General features: G+C 34.6%; 1 protein-coding gene across 14 annotated transcripts in view; it reads right to left on the reverse strand.

Annotated features, from left to right (window-relative positions):
* LOC105495177 (autophagy related 4C cysteine peptidase) overlaps window positions 1–16253 on the reverse strand; it is a 119007-nt gene that overhangs the window by 65359 nt on the left and 37395 nt on the right. For 13 of the 14 annotated variants that reach the window (XR_011620235.1, XM_071092204.1, XM_071092185.1 and 10 more), the window contains 4 exons: window positions 16014–16084; window positions 8293–8429; window positions 3282–3360; window positions 2546–2622 (listed from right to left, as the gene is read on the reverse strand). Coding sequence is in view for 13 of the 14 variants with exons in the window: in XM_071092204.1 (XP_070948305.1) it covers window positions 2546–2622; window positions 3282–3360; window positions 8293–8429; window positions 16014–16084 (364 nt within the window). In the remaining variant the exon portion in view is untranslated. Of the gene's footprint in view, window positions 1–6; window positions 1329–2545; window positions 2623–3281; window positions 3361–8292; window positions 8430–16013; window positions 16085–16253 lie in introns of those variants that run through there. The other variant, XM_071092217.1, reaches the window with a different exon arrangement.

A 16253-nucleotide genomic window follows, 5' to 3' on the forward strand; every position in this document is an offset into this window, starting at 1 on the left:
GTTTGAAAATTACAGTGTGAGTTTCTACATTATAATGTGCCCTCACACTGAACCATGTGCCTCCATTCGTCACTCCTAACCAAAGATATCCCTGGCATATCTTCACTACTAGACTTAGGATCCAAATATAACTGCCGATGCTCACTTCACAATGTGCTAAAAGATAGCTAAAAATGAGGAAGAGTCTCTTAAAGGTTAGTAAAGAAATTCAATAGTATATACTAATTTATTTCAGAAGAAAATGTCACAAGAATTAAACATTAATGGAAATGTATATAATCAAAACACTTGGAACCACAGAGAAGAAGAATTCAACAAAGGACTCAAGAGTTTAGGACAATCCCTTGCACCTAGAAAATGCTCATTAAAAAAGAAAGAAATGAGTTAGTCTGATCTGGTTTCAAAATGTTAACAGTTCAATTCTAGAAATGTAGAAATTCAACACTGTAAGAATAACAAAAGATGCAATCTGTTTAAATCTCTTCTTCAATCTCAAATATTCTCATATCATCCCACTTCCTTAAAATTTCACAATCTATTAGATTTAGAGCACTCAAAATATCAAAGGACTGCCAGCAATTATTTATGTGGAATCAATGGATGATTTAAGATTTCAATTTCTCCATCTATTAACCAAAAAAAATACTGATCCAAAAAGTTCCCTATAAAAATGATTTTAATAAGTGAAGTATAATTGTGGTTTTAGAATACACATATAATTTTTTATATTAATCAACTAAAAAATTTCACTAGCTATAAATATACAAGCAATATAGCGAAGCGAGGATGGTTAGTAATACAGGGCAGTTAAAACACCTTCAATTGGTGTATTATAAACTTAAAAGATGATTAAAAGCAAAAAGTGAAATTTTATTCCTCTACAACTATATAATTTTTATATTATACTTTCATAGGAAAACAAGTGGTGCAACTAAAATAAATCCCTTCATTGCAGAAAAATAAAAATTTTTAACAGGAATTTTCCACACAGATTAAGATATTCTACCAGAATCTCAAAAATATAACATCTATAAACCCATTCTATAAGTGTCCCAATATATAAGAAATGTTTCTGTGCATTTAAGAAGTCAATTTTAACAAATTTTACCTTACACAGTAAAATCTTAAAAGCAATTATTCCTTTCCATTTTCACTATTCACTAGCCTACTTCAAACCTTTATTATTAATAAGTCCCTCCTGGAGTGTTGCAACAGTCTCCCAATAATGAGTTGAAGCCTTTCTAATTTTGATTGTATACACATAGCCAGGATATTCATTTGCTTGGTATCTTTGCAGTCTCTCAAAATATCAGATGGATAATTTCTCTCTATTGGCCAAAATAATCAGACCAATAATCTTTTAATTTGCTTATTTAGGTAATACTAAAATACTAAGAACAATTTCCATCTAAATCTCAAGTATCTACGGTTTATAAGGAGTCAATTTGGCAGTGATCTACTGGAAATGTAACTTGAACACAAGAATCAGTGCTACAAGACCACAAGGCAGAAAGAGAATTACAATGTAGTTCACATGGCACAATTATTCTGTAGTGCCTTCCCCAGTATCAGTCAGTCAACTAGCAAATATTTATTAAGGTGCAAGATACTATGAAAGAACAAAATAGACCTGATGTCTGGCCTCCAGATGCTTATACTTTAATTGAAGTAATAGTTTACACAGGATGCCAAAATGTTTTATAATGTATCTTTCTGAACCAGATTTTAACCTTGTGGTTTATCTATTTTCACATTCTACCTCTTAAATACTATTAGGTGTTAATATTAGCTAGCAAGCAATTACTAAAACAAAGTATTCAACTACATTTGCAACTCATCGAGTCCTTGAAAATTAGTGATCCATGACACTCAAGTGATTTAAATTATTTTATTCTGTAAAATTACTTTAGTCTATAAAAGCACCAACTGGGAAAACAATCAAAACCATGTAATAATTACATGTTTCATTTATGTACTCTCAAATTTTTCTGAAAAAATACTGGATCACAAAATGACCTATATAAAGGAAAAGAAGAGGTTAAGAAATAAAAGCTAAAAAAAAAATTAGAAACCCAACTAAGCTCTTGAAAACTTCCAACTAAAGGCTAAGATTTAATTACTGTACTCAAAGCAAAATAATTTAGCAGATAATCTCATTAAGTTGCTTTGTTACTCTAACTCGTCTATCCCCTTATATTTTTCTTTTTTTTTTTAAACAGGCCTAACATTTTAAATTCTTCAGTACTGTTTAGCTGTCTCTATACAAAATTACTTGGAGACTTGATCATTTATTTTAGTACGGCCAGGGTTTCTAACAAGTTAGAGACAAAGATAAATGAAGGAAAAAGTATATCATAAATTAAAATTCAGCAACAAAGTACTTAACCTTTGACCACTGTGTTAATTATGGTTCTATAAATCAGTAAAATATTGATTATTAACCAGTAGTTATAATACTATAAAAGTATAGCTACCTAGCACATCTCTAAATAATTAGTTTACTTCATATGGTAAGAAAACAGTATCAGCTCTTTATCCATAGTACCTCAAGAGGGAAATCCTTTATGCTGACATCTACAAAAGATTGGCAGTAATGAGGATCCATGTAAATCAAACTGTCATCTACAAGGACAAAACAGAAGACAAGTAATTCAAAAAACACCTTATTATTACACTGCTTACAATCCAATTTCTATGTAGAATAGCTGAAAAAAATCTGGGAGTAACAGCTTGCCAGACTGATACTCATTGACTGAAACATAGGTTTGCACAGGATAGATTAACTTTTGCATAATCAAATATGCTTGTATAAGCAGAATTTTTATAAAGTGATGAGACTGTCATTTAATTTTTGGTGATAAAATTACTTTCACAAACACACAATTATATTCTACAGTTTGCATATGAAAAATGTATTGCACTTCTTTATCTTGACAGGAAGAACATATTGCTTGTCATTTTATCATCAACTTGCACCACTAAAACTGGTAAAAAGTAAATATGTAAATAGCAACTGCCAGAATGTGGCAGCAATGTCTTCTGAAGTTTAGTGCAACCAATAAATTATGCCTTGTTTATGCAATAACAGAAATTAAACATACATTTTACAGAATCTAATTATGTTGTGGACCAAATGACAAATGAGTGGCGATAGTAGGACTGATGAATGTATAAGGTACTCTCTTTGCTCTGTTAATCATCCTGTTTCCAGATGATCTCATATTAACTTTCTGACTTTTAAAAGAAAATAATGAAGAAATATGTTTTACTAAATCACTAACCTTGAAATCCAGCAAAGTAATATGACTGTTTAGGTTTGCCACCAATAATACCCACACAATATTCCAGGCTTAAAATACCCTGCCAAAAAAAATTAATACAGATTTAGTCAAGAGACAAGTGGTAATTATTCAAAGCAAACCAATTTCTATTACTAATATTAGTAATTATTCAAAGCAAACCAATTTCTAATACTAATAGAAAAAGCAAACCAATTTCTATTACTAATATTAGTAATATTTCTATTACTAATATACTAATATTAGTAGTTCCCAAATTTACCACTACCAGTTATCATTTATATTGCATTTGCACCCGGGTTCTGAAATCCACTTGTCTTCCAAACTGCCTTCCTTTTCTTTAAATCACTCAACATTAACATGACAAATCAAATATTTTGATCAGCATGTTGCTCAACAACATTAAACAACTACTACACAGAGAGATAATCAATTTTATCACCTTAAGGCAATGAAATTCCTGCCAAAGCCAATACACTTAGCCTTCCAGTTAGCTGGTGCAGCCTCACTGTGATCAACGTAAAATTTTTGTCAGGCTTTTTGAAATGCTAACAATAGTTCTTAGACCTTATTGCTGTTTTCATTGAACCTTGAGTCTTGGAATCACAAACTGAAAGCCATTTTCTAATCAATGGCATTCACTCAAATTTTTTATGCTACTTCATTTGAAATAAATATAAAGAGTAATGAAAACAACTTAATCCAAGGAAAATAATAATTATTACTGCATTTAAAACCAATTTATTTTACTAATCATAAAATATCAGGAATACCACAATAAATTATTTAATACACCCCTCAGCAATCTATTCTAAGCAGAACTCTATTTAAGTTAGGCCAAATCAACTCTGTATCTTTTTAAAAACATGTCCAATTGAGTAAGTTTAAAATGTCTAGTGGAATGAATTAATGTCTTATGAATAGTTCCTGCAATAATTTTGATATATCCTATAAAACACAAATAATGATAGAGTATAGGTTATAAAATCCCAAAACTATTAAACAATAGTTAAGCTTTCCTCCTCTTAAATGAGAGGATGTTTTGAAATCTATAAGATACAAAAATAAATAATATATGGACAAATGTTCTTTTTCCTTTAACAAGTAACCAAACCATAGAGAACACACAAACACACAGGAAATACAGAAAAAAGTAAAACTTTTCCAAAATTCCAACACCAAAGCTCATCATTATTAACATTTGGGGGAATACCTTCTTAACATCTGTCTATATTACATATATACACACAGAGATTTACAAATACAACTTTATATATGTGAAATCTCACAACATATGCCATTGTAACCTTTTGTTGCTCATTATGTCATGAATATCTTTTCCTATCAATAAATAGAAATCTATATTAACAATATGTAGTAGCTGAAAAATATTCTATTTTATGATAACAACAAAATGTGCTTTAAAACTTCCACCATAAATATTTAAGTCGTTCCAAGTTCTCATTATTATAAGTAACCCTCCACTATAGTTTGAACATTTTTATTCCCTCCAAAATTCATGTGTGGGAATTTAATCCCCAATACAGTGTTGAAAGCTGGAGCCTGTGGGGAGGTGTTTAGAAGTCATGAGGGCAGAGCTTGCATGAATGAGATATCAGGTTAAAACCTTAGAGCTAACTAAAATTGAAGATAAAATTATATCAAAAATCTCAATGTTGCTATAAAAAGGACTTGCAGGAGTGGGTTCTCTCTCCTGCTTCTCTGCCACATGAGGACAGAGTTCACTCCCTTTTGGCCCTTCTGCCTTCCACCATGTGAGAGCGCAGCAAGGAGACCCTCATCGGATGCCAGTGCCTTGATCTTAGATTTCCCATCCTCCAGAACTGTGAGAGAATAAATTTCTGTTCTCTATAAATTACTCAGTCTCCAGTATTCTGTTATAGCAGGAAAAAATGGACTCGGACACCCTCTAAAGAACAACCTTGTATATTTTTAGTATTGTAAAAATATCATAAAGTTTTTTCTGAAATGGAGAACTGCAACTGAAAAAAATTAAATAAAACGGAGAAGGCATATCAGGTTAAAATCTTCGAGCTAACTAAAAATAAAGATAAAATTGTATCAAAAATCTCACTAAATAGTAATAAAGTTACTTATTAATAAAGAATTCTACTGTTTTCCCCCTAAATAAAAATCCTTAATACAATTAGAGGGTGCCTTACTTTACCGTGAGGCAGTCTAATCAGTTGAAATGCAATGTTTATATCATAGAGACCTGTGAGGCAGTGAAAGTTCTGTCTCTTAAAACTGAGAAAAGAAAGAAAAAAATATATAGCAAGAATTGTCACTGACTCTCCTCAGAAAATGAATGGTTCTAAGTAATGGAAGAAAGACTTTGGTTCTTGACATCTGTATTTCCCTTGCAACGCATTAGAGCAGGTTTAGCAATAAATGCTTAGAAGCAGATTAGGAGCTAGAATGCCATTACATATAAGAGGCTGTATCTTTGGATTGAAACACTTTTCAGTTCCTAAAAGAGCTTCTTCACAGTTATTTTTCTAGTGGTGAAAATTTATTGAGCTGTATCCATGAAGCAATAAATAAGACTGAAGTAATCAGTCAAAAAGAAAAGTCCTAATTTGTCTCACTGAAGAAAAAGAACATATTGGATTTTCCTCATTCCAGGTCCTTAAAAATATATACATACATAAATAAATAAACCTCCTGTGGTAAGGACTAATAAAGCACACAACAAATTTCCTTCTTCTCATACGATGTAGCAGGATGCTATGTTGGCACTATCTCTGAAATACCTTGTTCAATAAATTTGAAAAACAGAACTAAACAGTAAATTTTAGACTCACCAATGTACATTGGTTTGGCAGGAAAAAATACAATGGCTGACCATACATGAGAAAAAGAAAAAAAATATTTTTCTTTTAGGGCTAATGAACACACTACCTTTTCACTTCTAAGTGAATACCTCTTTACATGCTCTCATTTGGGCTTTGACTCAACCATTCCCTCTGGCCAAACATAATACCTATCATATAACCTACTCCACTTAACCATTACAGCCATTTTTACGTAACTGGAAAATCAAAATGTTTCATCAGTCACTGCTCTCCCACTTTAGTGGACTACAGTGTAAATACAGTTAGTAGAAGCTCAAGAAAATGTTACCTTTCAAAAAGTTCATGTGTTAGAGAAAAATATGAAAAACAAACTTAAGAGTCAAGAAAAGTCTAGTCTCTGCTACCCAGTCTGCTATCTGAACTTGAATATATCACTTAACTTCTCTATGTCTTTTAGATAAATTTATATTGAAAAGTATTATAAAAATTAGTGTTAACAAATATGTATCGAGTAACTCCTATATGTTAGGTACTGAGGCTTCACTTTAACAGCTTAACCATAGTTTGTTTCACTACAAAAAGAAAAGTCCTAATTTGTCTTGCTGAAGAAAAGGAACATCCTGGATTTTCCTCATTCCAGGTCCTTAAAAAAATTAATATAAATAAATAAACCTCCTGTGGTAAGGACTAATAAAACACACACCAAATTTCCTTCTCCTCATACAATGTAGCAGGATGCTACATTTCACTACAAACCATGGTTAAGCTATTAACCATGAATCACTCAAGAGCATTAGGCAGTGTGACCATCTGATGAATACTATCAATACCACCAAATAGCAAAGTCCTCAGTCAGATGAAACATGCCTGAAGCCATCTGCAGCCCATTCCACCAGGAATGAAACTTTGCCTAAAGGAATCAGTTCCAAGACTGCATCAGTTTCTAATCATCTCATGGTAGTAGAGAAGGCAAAAAAGAATCCAGTTCAGATTTGATTAGAACCCACCTAGAGAGGACAACATGTCAGAAGTCTCAAAACCCTCAACAGCTTCTCTAGATGAAGTGGTTCACAGTTTCTCACACTGCACCAATAACCCCTACTAAAGATACATGTCAGACATCAAAACCTTACCTTTATTTGGAAGATTAATATGTCATTGATATATCACAGTATTGTTACTGTAACAAATGTGCTTCCAAAATCTTAGTAACTATTAAGAAAAGCCCATATACCAGCTAAAAAACTTCCATGTATCATATGTTAAAAACAACTGCTCTAGATTTCTAGAATTAGCACAGTCTACCCTGAGAACAGATATTCCAACTAAATATACAGAGACCATAATATGGGATTAATGCCTCATGAAAGGAACAAATTGTTATTAATCATAAAAGACAGATCCAGACTTTATTTCAACATTACTATATCCCATAACACTCCATTTAAAGAAGAATTCCAACTATTGCTACAAAAAGAGACTACTAAAAAATGAAGAATTTTATTGAAACTATGAAAAAATCTAAAAACTTTCACCTTAATCAGAAACTATTTCCAAGGTATTTTATCGTTAAGTGAGTGTCTTGGTGCCCAAAACAAGGTAACATAACTACACAGGTTCTTTTGGTGCAAGAAACCAAACAATGTGCTCCACAAAGAACCGATTTTTAACTGGCTAAGATGAAAAAAAACAAAGTTGGAACTCCTCCAAATACTATCTTCATATCTTCATTATTTCTATCTACATAAATAATCTCATCTCTTATTGACATCATGGTGTCACAGGAAACATATTATGAGATAATATAGCAGTAATAGAGTTTTTTCAATAATTAATGTGATATAGTTTAATGCTAGTTTTATGAATAAAGATACATACTTAAAATTACAAATAAGAATAATGAAACTGTAACTATATTACAGGTTATGATTATTGCTGCATTTGTGTCTCCCTGATTAGCTACAAAGACTAAAAGGCTTTTCATTGTTATAGAACACTGTGCTCTTCAACTCACATTGGTCTTATAATACTGAAATTTAAAATCTCTAATGTCAAACTTTACGACATACGACTGTAAAATCATCACTACTCATTTAACAGAAAAAAAAATTGCAAACCTTCTATATTTTTCATATTAGCTAGTATTGCCTTAAAAAAAATTAGCGCTTATTTCATACCTTCACAAATTCTAAGTAGTCGGTGTTGGTTCTTTCTCCACCAAGTCTAACAGGAACTAGAATAATAACAGCTTTGTCATCTGCATTATCAGAAGTCATGGAAGCACTCTGTTTATCAATTACATCACAATTGTAAACTGAGAAAAACATAATGAATATATATTAAATTTTATATAAAAGTGATTTTCAGAAATATTTTTACCCAAATTTATCCTCCACCCACAATGGACAGCCGGCTATGTCATCTCTGGCATCACCAGAAATGTCTTAGTAAGTTAAAAATACCACTAGGATAACTGGCTAGCCATACACAGAAGACTGAAGCTGGACCACTTCCTTACACCATGTACAAAAATCAACTCAAGATGGATTAAAGACTTAAATGTAAAACTCAAAACTATAAAAACCCTAGAAGACAACCTAGGCAATACCATCCTGGACACAGGAACAGGCAAAGATTTCATGACAAAGACACCAAAAACAATCGCAACAAAAGCAAAAATTGACAAATGGGATCTAAATAAACTAAGAGCTTCTGCACAGCAAAAGAAACTATCAAAATAGTAAACAGATAACCTATTGAATGGGAGAAAATATTTGCAAACTATACATCTGACAAAGGTCTAATATCCAGCACCTGTAAGGAACTTCAACAAATTTACAAGAGAAAAACAAACAACTCCATTAAAGTGTGGGCAAAGGACATGAAAAGACACTTTTCAAAAGAAGACATACATGTAGCCAATAAGCATATTTTAAAAAGCTCAATACCACTGATCATTAGAGAAATGCAAATCAAAACCACAATGAGATACCATCTCACACCAGTCAGAATGGCTATTATTAAAAAGTCTAAAGGTAACAGATGCTGGCGAGGTTGTAGAGAAAAGGAAATGCTCATATACCACGGTGGGAGTGTAAATTAGTTTAACCATTGTACAAAGCAGTATGGCAATTCCTCAAAGGGTTAAAAACAAAACTACCATTTGACCTAGCAATCATTATTGGGTATATACCCAGGAAAATATAAATCATTCTACCATAAGGACACATGCACACGAATGTTCACTGCAGCACTATTCACAATAGCAAAGACACAGAATCAACCTAAGTGCCCATCTGACAGATTAAAGAAAATGTGGTACATATACACCATGGAATACTAAGCAACCATAAAAAAGAATGAGATCATATCTTTTGTGGCAACATGGTTGGAGCTGGAGGCCATTATCCTTAGCAAACCAACACAGGAACAGAAAACCAAATACTGCATGTTCTCACTTAAAAGTAGGAGCTAAATGATTAGAACTCTTGAACACAAGGGAACAATAGACACTCGGGTATACTTGAGGGTGGAGGGTGGGAGGAGAGGAGCAGAAAAAATAACTACTGGGTACCAGGTGTAATACCTGGGTGATGAAATAATCTGTACAACAAACCCCCGTGACATAAGTTTACCTATCTAACAAGTACCACATGTACCCCTGAACCTAAAATAAAAGTTTTAAAATAATACCTACCTGATTTATGTATTCAATAGATACTTATTGACAGCTAGCTACTATATGACACTGGGCTTTCAGCAGTAGGCAAAACAGAAAAAATCCCACTCTCCTTGAGCATGCATGCTCATGGAGGAAACAGACATGGTGATGTGTGTTTTGAAAAAACAAAGAGAGAAGGGTGAACAGGAAATGCTGAGGGCAAGGCAATTTAAAATAAGGTGGCCAGGGAAGATCTTATGAGAAAGTAATATTTGAGTCAAGACCAAAAGAAACAAACCAAGTAATACAGATACCTAGGGGAAAAGCATTCCAAGTTAAAAGAAAATACAAATATCTTAAGGCAGAAGTATGATTAGCACGTCCCAGGAACAAGAGGACAGTCTTCTGCAGGGAAGTAAACAAGGGATACAGTAGCAGGAAATGGGATTAGAAGATAACATTATATAGAGGAGAATGAAGACAGATTGTGTGAACTCTTGAAAACCATTGTAAAGACCAGTTTTTCAGTGATGGGAAACCATTGAAGAATTGTTTAGGGATGTCCTAATCTGACTCATAGTTTAACAGCCTGTTTCCTGTGTTCACAATAGACTGTACAGGCAAGGGGCTGCTCTGCCTATGGAGTAGCAACTTTTTTATTCCTTTACTTAATAAACTTGCTTTCCTTTTACTCTAAAACTAAAATAGGCTACAGGGGCAAGGGCTACAGCACAGAGAACAGTTACAAAGCCATTGCAGTTATCCAGCAAGAGATGATGGGGCTTGAACAAAGGTAGTAACTGTAAAAACAGGGAATGGTCAGCCAGGTGCAGTGGCTCACGCCTGTAATCCCAGCACTTTGGGAGGCCGAGGTGGGCGGATTACGAGGTCAGGAGATCGAGACCATCCTGGCTAACACGGTGAAACCCCACCTCTAGTAAAAATACAAAAAAATTAGCCGGGTGTGGTGGCGGGCGCCTGTAGTCTCAGCTACTCGGGAGGCTGAGGCAGGAGAATGGCGTGAATCCGGGAGGTGGAGCTTGCAGTGAGTGAAGATCATGCCACTACACTCCAGCCTGGGTGACAGAGCTAGACTCCATGTCAAAAAAAAAAAAAATAGAGAATGGTCACTTACAGGTAGTAGAAAGTGATCAGTTCAGCCAGGCGCGGTGGGTTACACCTGTGATCCCAGCACTTTGGGAGGCCAAGGTGGGTGGATCACTTGAGGTCAGGAGTTCGAGGCCAGCCTGGTCAACATGGCGAAACACTGTCTCTACTAAAAAAACAAAAAATTAGCCAGGCATGGTGGCAGGCACCTGTAATCCCAGCTACTCGGGAGGCTGAGGCAGAAGAATCGCTTGAACCTGGGAGGCGGAGGTTGCAGTGAGCTGAGATCGTGCCACTGCACTCCAACATGGGCAACAGAGTGAGACTCTATCTCCAAAAAAAAGAAAAAAATGATCAGTTCATGTATTTGAAGATAAAGTAAGGACTCACTATTAAATGTGTAAGATGTGAGAGAAAAAATTGAGTCACAGGTGATTCGAAGGGTTTTGGTTTAAGCAAACCATTTGTAAATGGTTTGCATTTACAAAGACACGGAAGACTGGAGGAGGGGAAAATACAAGAGGGAGAACTGGGAATTCAGTTTTAGACACGGTAAGTTTGAGATACTTGTTAGGTAAATAGAAAGGTTGAGTAGACAGGGACATAATGCAACTGGAGTTTGGAGAGAGGACTAGGTTGGACCTATCAATTTGGGAGTTACCAACATGCAGATTACCATCTGCATTATAAAGCCACGAGACTTGGTGAATTCAAATCAGCATAGACAGAAAAAGAGATGAGATGAAGTCTAAATGCTGGGCACTAAAACAACATTTTTAGAGATCAAGGAGATGAGGAAAAACCAACAAACGAGGCTGTGAAGGAGTGAATAAGGAGGCAGAGGGAAAACCTACAGAGTAGTGTCTAGAAATCAAGTAAACAAAATGTTGTAAGGAGGAAGAGGAAAGAGTCAACGCTGTCAAATACTACTGACAGATTGTGTGATATGAGGACTGAGAAGTTACTGTGAGGCTTAGAAAGATTAAATTATTGGTAAGAGCAGTTTTGGGGTGGGCACAATGGCTCACACTTTTTTTTTTTTTTTTTTTGAGATGGAGTCTCCTTCTGTCTCTCAGGCTGGAGTACAGTGGCACGATTCGGCTCACTGCCACCTCCACCTCCCGGGTTCAAGCGAATCTCCTGCCTCAGCCTCCCGAGTAGCTGCGACTACAGGCACCTGCCACCACATCCAGCTAATTGTTTTATTTGTAGTAGAGATTGGATTTCACCAAATTGGCCAGGCTGGTCTCGAACCCCTGACCCTGTGATACCCCCGCCTCGGTTTCCCAAAGTGCTGGGATTACAGGTGTGAGCCACCACGCCTGGCCAGCTCATGCTTATAATCCCAGCATTTTGAGAGGTTGTGGGTGGCAGGAGGATCACTTGAAGCCAGGAGATCAAGACCAGCCTAGGCAACACAGCAAGACCCCCATCTCTATAAAAAATTTCAAAATTAGCCAGAGATGGTGATGCATACCTTTAATGCTAGTTACTTGGGAAGCTGAGGCAGGAGCAACACTTGAGCTCAGGAGTTTTAGGTAACAGTGAGCTATGATTGCACCACTGCACTCCAGCCTGGTCAACAGAGTAAAATCCTGTCTCAAAAAAAAAAAAAAAAAAAAAAAAGAGAGAGAGAGAGAGAGAGAAAGAGAAAAGAGCAGTTCTGGTAGGGTGTTGGGTATGACAGTCTAAGTACCACAGTTCAAGAGAAAATAGGAGGATTTGGTAGAAGCAAATACAGACAAAATTTTATTTTATTCAAATTAAAGTAGTTTTATTCAAAACATACTTTACATCCGTACTCCTTGTCAGTTGAATGAAACTTCTGATCTTCCCAGAAGAGCTGAATAGGAAATTCTGCCACTTCTGTCCCAGTTCTTTCCTTTAAATTCCAAATTGAGACTGAGCTATCAAATTCTTCTCTTCACCTAACTTCCCTATCTCCCATAGTCAATGAAACCAAAGCTACAAAAATGCCATGGTAGTTCTCCCTCATCAGGATGGAGATTGCATTCTTACCCTTCATCTTCAATCAACACACATTTATTGAGGACCTGCTATTTATTGATGCGTTCTACACTACAGAAGTATAAAATAAATAAGATCCTGACTTCAAAGAATGTCGAGCCCAATCGTTTGGTATTTTCCTTCCACTTCCAATATAAATGTAAGGGCTATGACATAGTCCAATTCTGTAACAGAGGCTCATTACAGCAGCAAATTTCAACCAAATGATTCTGATAACTTACTTCTACACCTGCTACCTCAACAATCATTATATATAAGAAACAGATAATTATAAGGTGGTATCACAAGTGAATTACAAGTACAATATTTAATAGAAGTATTTCCAAAATGTTACAGACCACAGAGGAAAAGTAAACTAATTCCGCCTAACAAGAGTTGGGAAAGACTGCCAAAGGTGTAACCTTTGTGCGTGTTCCTGAAGAATGAATAAGACTTAACGAGAAGCATTCTAATAATAAAGAGCATTCCAAGCAGAGGCAATAATATGCACAAAGGCATGGGGATAAAGATAATGACACCATGTCTAAGGAATGGCCTGAGGGTGGAAAATACTTTAGTGTACTGTGTATGGAAGATAGTGTTAGAAGGTAATGCTGGAAATGTAGTTCAGGACAAATTATAAAGGACTTCATTGTGCTTCATATGCCAAGATAACATGAGACTAGAGTTAATGGGCATTCATTGGTTTGTAGATAAAGGGACATGATCAGCTTCTCTTGATCAGATGGACCAAAAAGGGAAGAGAGACAGGGAAATCAAGTTAAAGTCCAAGCAAGAAGTAAGGGTCTGATCTAAATCAACGAGAATGGAGATGAGAGAACAGATTTCAGGACCATTTTCTTAAATGTTGACTGACTAAATATAATATAAGCATGAAAAAGCGGTCAAGAATAAGTGGGTTCTACTTAGGACTTGAGTACATATGTGGACATACCACTATTAGTCAAGAGAAAATAGAAAGAAAAAGGGGTGGGACCAAGGGAAACAGTAAGTGTACTTATAAACATGCTGAATTTGAAGCATTTGTAGAATATGTAAGTGGAGATATTTGAAAGGTGGCAGAAAATATGCGTTATCACATATTGACTCAGGTAGGCTTAGAAATGTAGTTTTTTGAGACAGAGTCTCACTCTGTTGCCCAGGCTGGAGTTCAGTGGCACAGTATCAGTTCACTGCAACTCCGTTTTCAGGGCTCAAGTGATCCTCCCACCTCAGCCTCCCGAGTAGCTGGGACTACAGGCATGTCACCACCATGCTCGACTAAGTTTCGTATTTTTTGTAGTGACGGAGTTTCACCATGTTGCCCAGGTTGGTCTCAAACGGCTGGGCTCAAGTGAGCCCCCCCACCGTGGCCTCTCAAAGTGCTGGGATTATAGGCATGAGCCACCATGCTCAGCCCTAAAAATGTACTTTTAAAAGTCCTAGTACACAGCACATAGTCCTAAGTATTTAAAGCCATAAAAATAGATGCAATTACAAAGGAGGAGAACACAGAATAAGAAAAAGAGAAAATAAATGGAAAACAAAACCTTTATAAACACGAATGAACACAGAGGGGTAATAAATCATTGATAAAATCTGGTTTCACTTAATTCCTAATCTCATAGTCTATCAAATTATACAAATACAAGTTCTCCCTTTAGGAGTCTTAAACATGAATGATAAAAATTTTAAGAACTACTTCAAATTACACAAGCCATTTCTATAACAAGGAACATTGTAATGTTTGCTTAATTAATTATACGTAGCAAATATCTAGGCTGATTGTGTCAATAAAAGCACAAAAGGCAAATTCATACATTCATTTAATGATTACTTATTCAGGTATATCCTTAGGCTTAATTAGAACTATTTAACACAGCAAATGTTTTGCAAGACTTCCTACTTGAAAAACAAACATAGTACCTGCAAAACTCATACTTATCTGAAAATTTAGACCTTTTCTTTTCATATGGCCATAATTACGGATATTAGTCTTTCTTTACAAGGAAATTAACCTTAACAAAAGGCCAAACAAAAACGCATGAATATTTGGTAACTATTATTACATACTACATACTACTATTACCAACCAACGCTAGTTGGTTATCAGGATAACCTTAAGCATTTTATAGATACCCTTGTATTAAAACATGATTGAAGTATATTTAACTTTTCTAAAACATTAACATATTTTATTATTGTAACAGTATTCCTGTAAAAAATATACTTAACAGCATGAGGTGGCTAAGCCATTTTTATTTTATTAAGAATTAAGGTGTCTATTTTATCCACAACAAAGTTTCAAAATTACTACAGGTTGCGCATTCCTAATCCAAAATCACAAACTTTAAGAGCACAGCATTTTTCACAAGTGAAAAATTCTACATGTGACTGCATGTGATGGGTTGCAATCAAAACATGGCCAAAATTTTGTCTCATGCACAAAATTGTTAAAAATAGTGTATGAAATTTCCTTCAGGCTATGTGTATAAGGAGTATACAAAACATAAATGAATTTCATGTTTAGACTTCAGTCCCATCCCCAAGATATCTCATTACGTACATGCAAATATTGAAAGGTCCAAAAAAATACAAAATCAGAAACACCTGTGGTCTCAAACATTTTGGATAAAAAATAACCTGTATAGAGAGTGATCATCAAAAAGAAGACCCAAAACAATAAAACAAAGCAAAACTGGACAATAGCTGCATCATTATTAGATGATTTACTGAAGTATTAGTGAGAAATATATTCAATTCCTCATAAGATAAACTAAGAATTCTCTTTCCTTGAAACACATCCACCAATGAAATGATACCCAGCATTCATGCAGCCCAAGTATATACCTATGTTAAATTTTCCTGCCTATCTCTTTTAAAGTAATTATTTGAAATGCTGAAATTCTTTGAGAATTTATTTTAATAACGCAACTAAAAATTCATAGTATGTATTCAATCAAAAAATATTTTTATTAAGTGCTTACTACATTTAGAAACAAAAATGTATGACATGGTCCCTACCTTCGTAATCATTTACGGTATTACTGGGATAAGCTAAATACATATAAAAAGTATGACCAAATAAAACAGATAAAAATTAGAATTATATACATTCCTTACCTGTACAATCTTGTGCAACATAAATAGTTATTCCTTGTAAATCAGGGTGTCTTGCTTCTTCAACTGCTTTTCTGAGAAAATAACAAGCATTATCTTTCAAAATCCTAACATTTCCTATTAGTAACTAAAGATTTAATATAAGAAGGAAAAAATGCCAGGAGTTTTGTGACTTTCCTGTTTAATTCATAGTGTCTGCTGTCAAAAACTATTATCTGAATCGTATCAGACATCAGATTAAAA

Source organism: Macaca nemestrina, chromosome 1, assembly GCF_043159975.1.
Source record: "Macaca nemestrina isolate mMacNem1 chromosome 1, mMacNem.hap1, whole genome shotgun sequence".
Taxonomy (NCBI): Eukaryota; Metazoa; Chordata; class Mammalia; order Primates; family Cercopithecidae; genus Macaca; species Macaca nemestrina.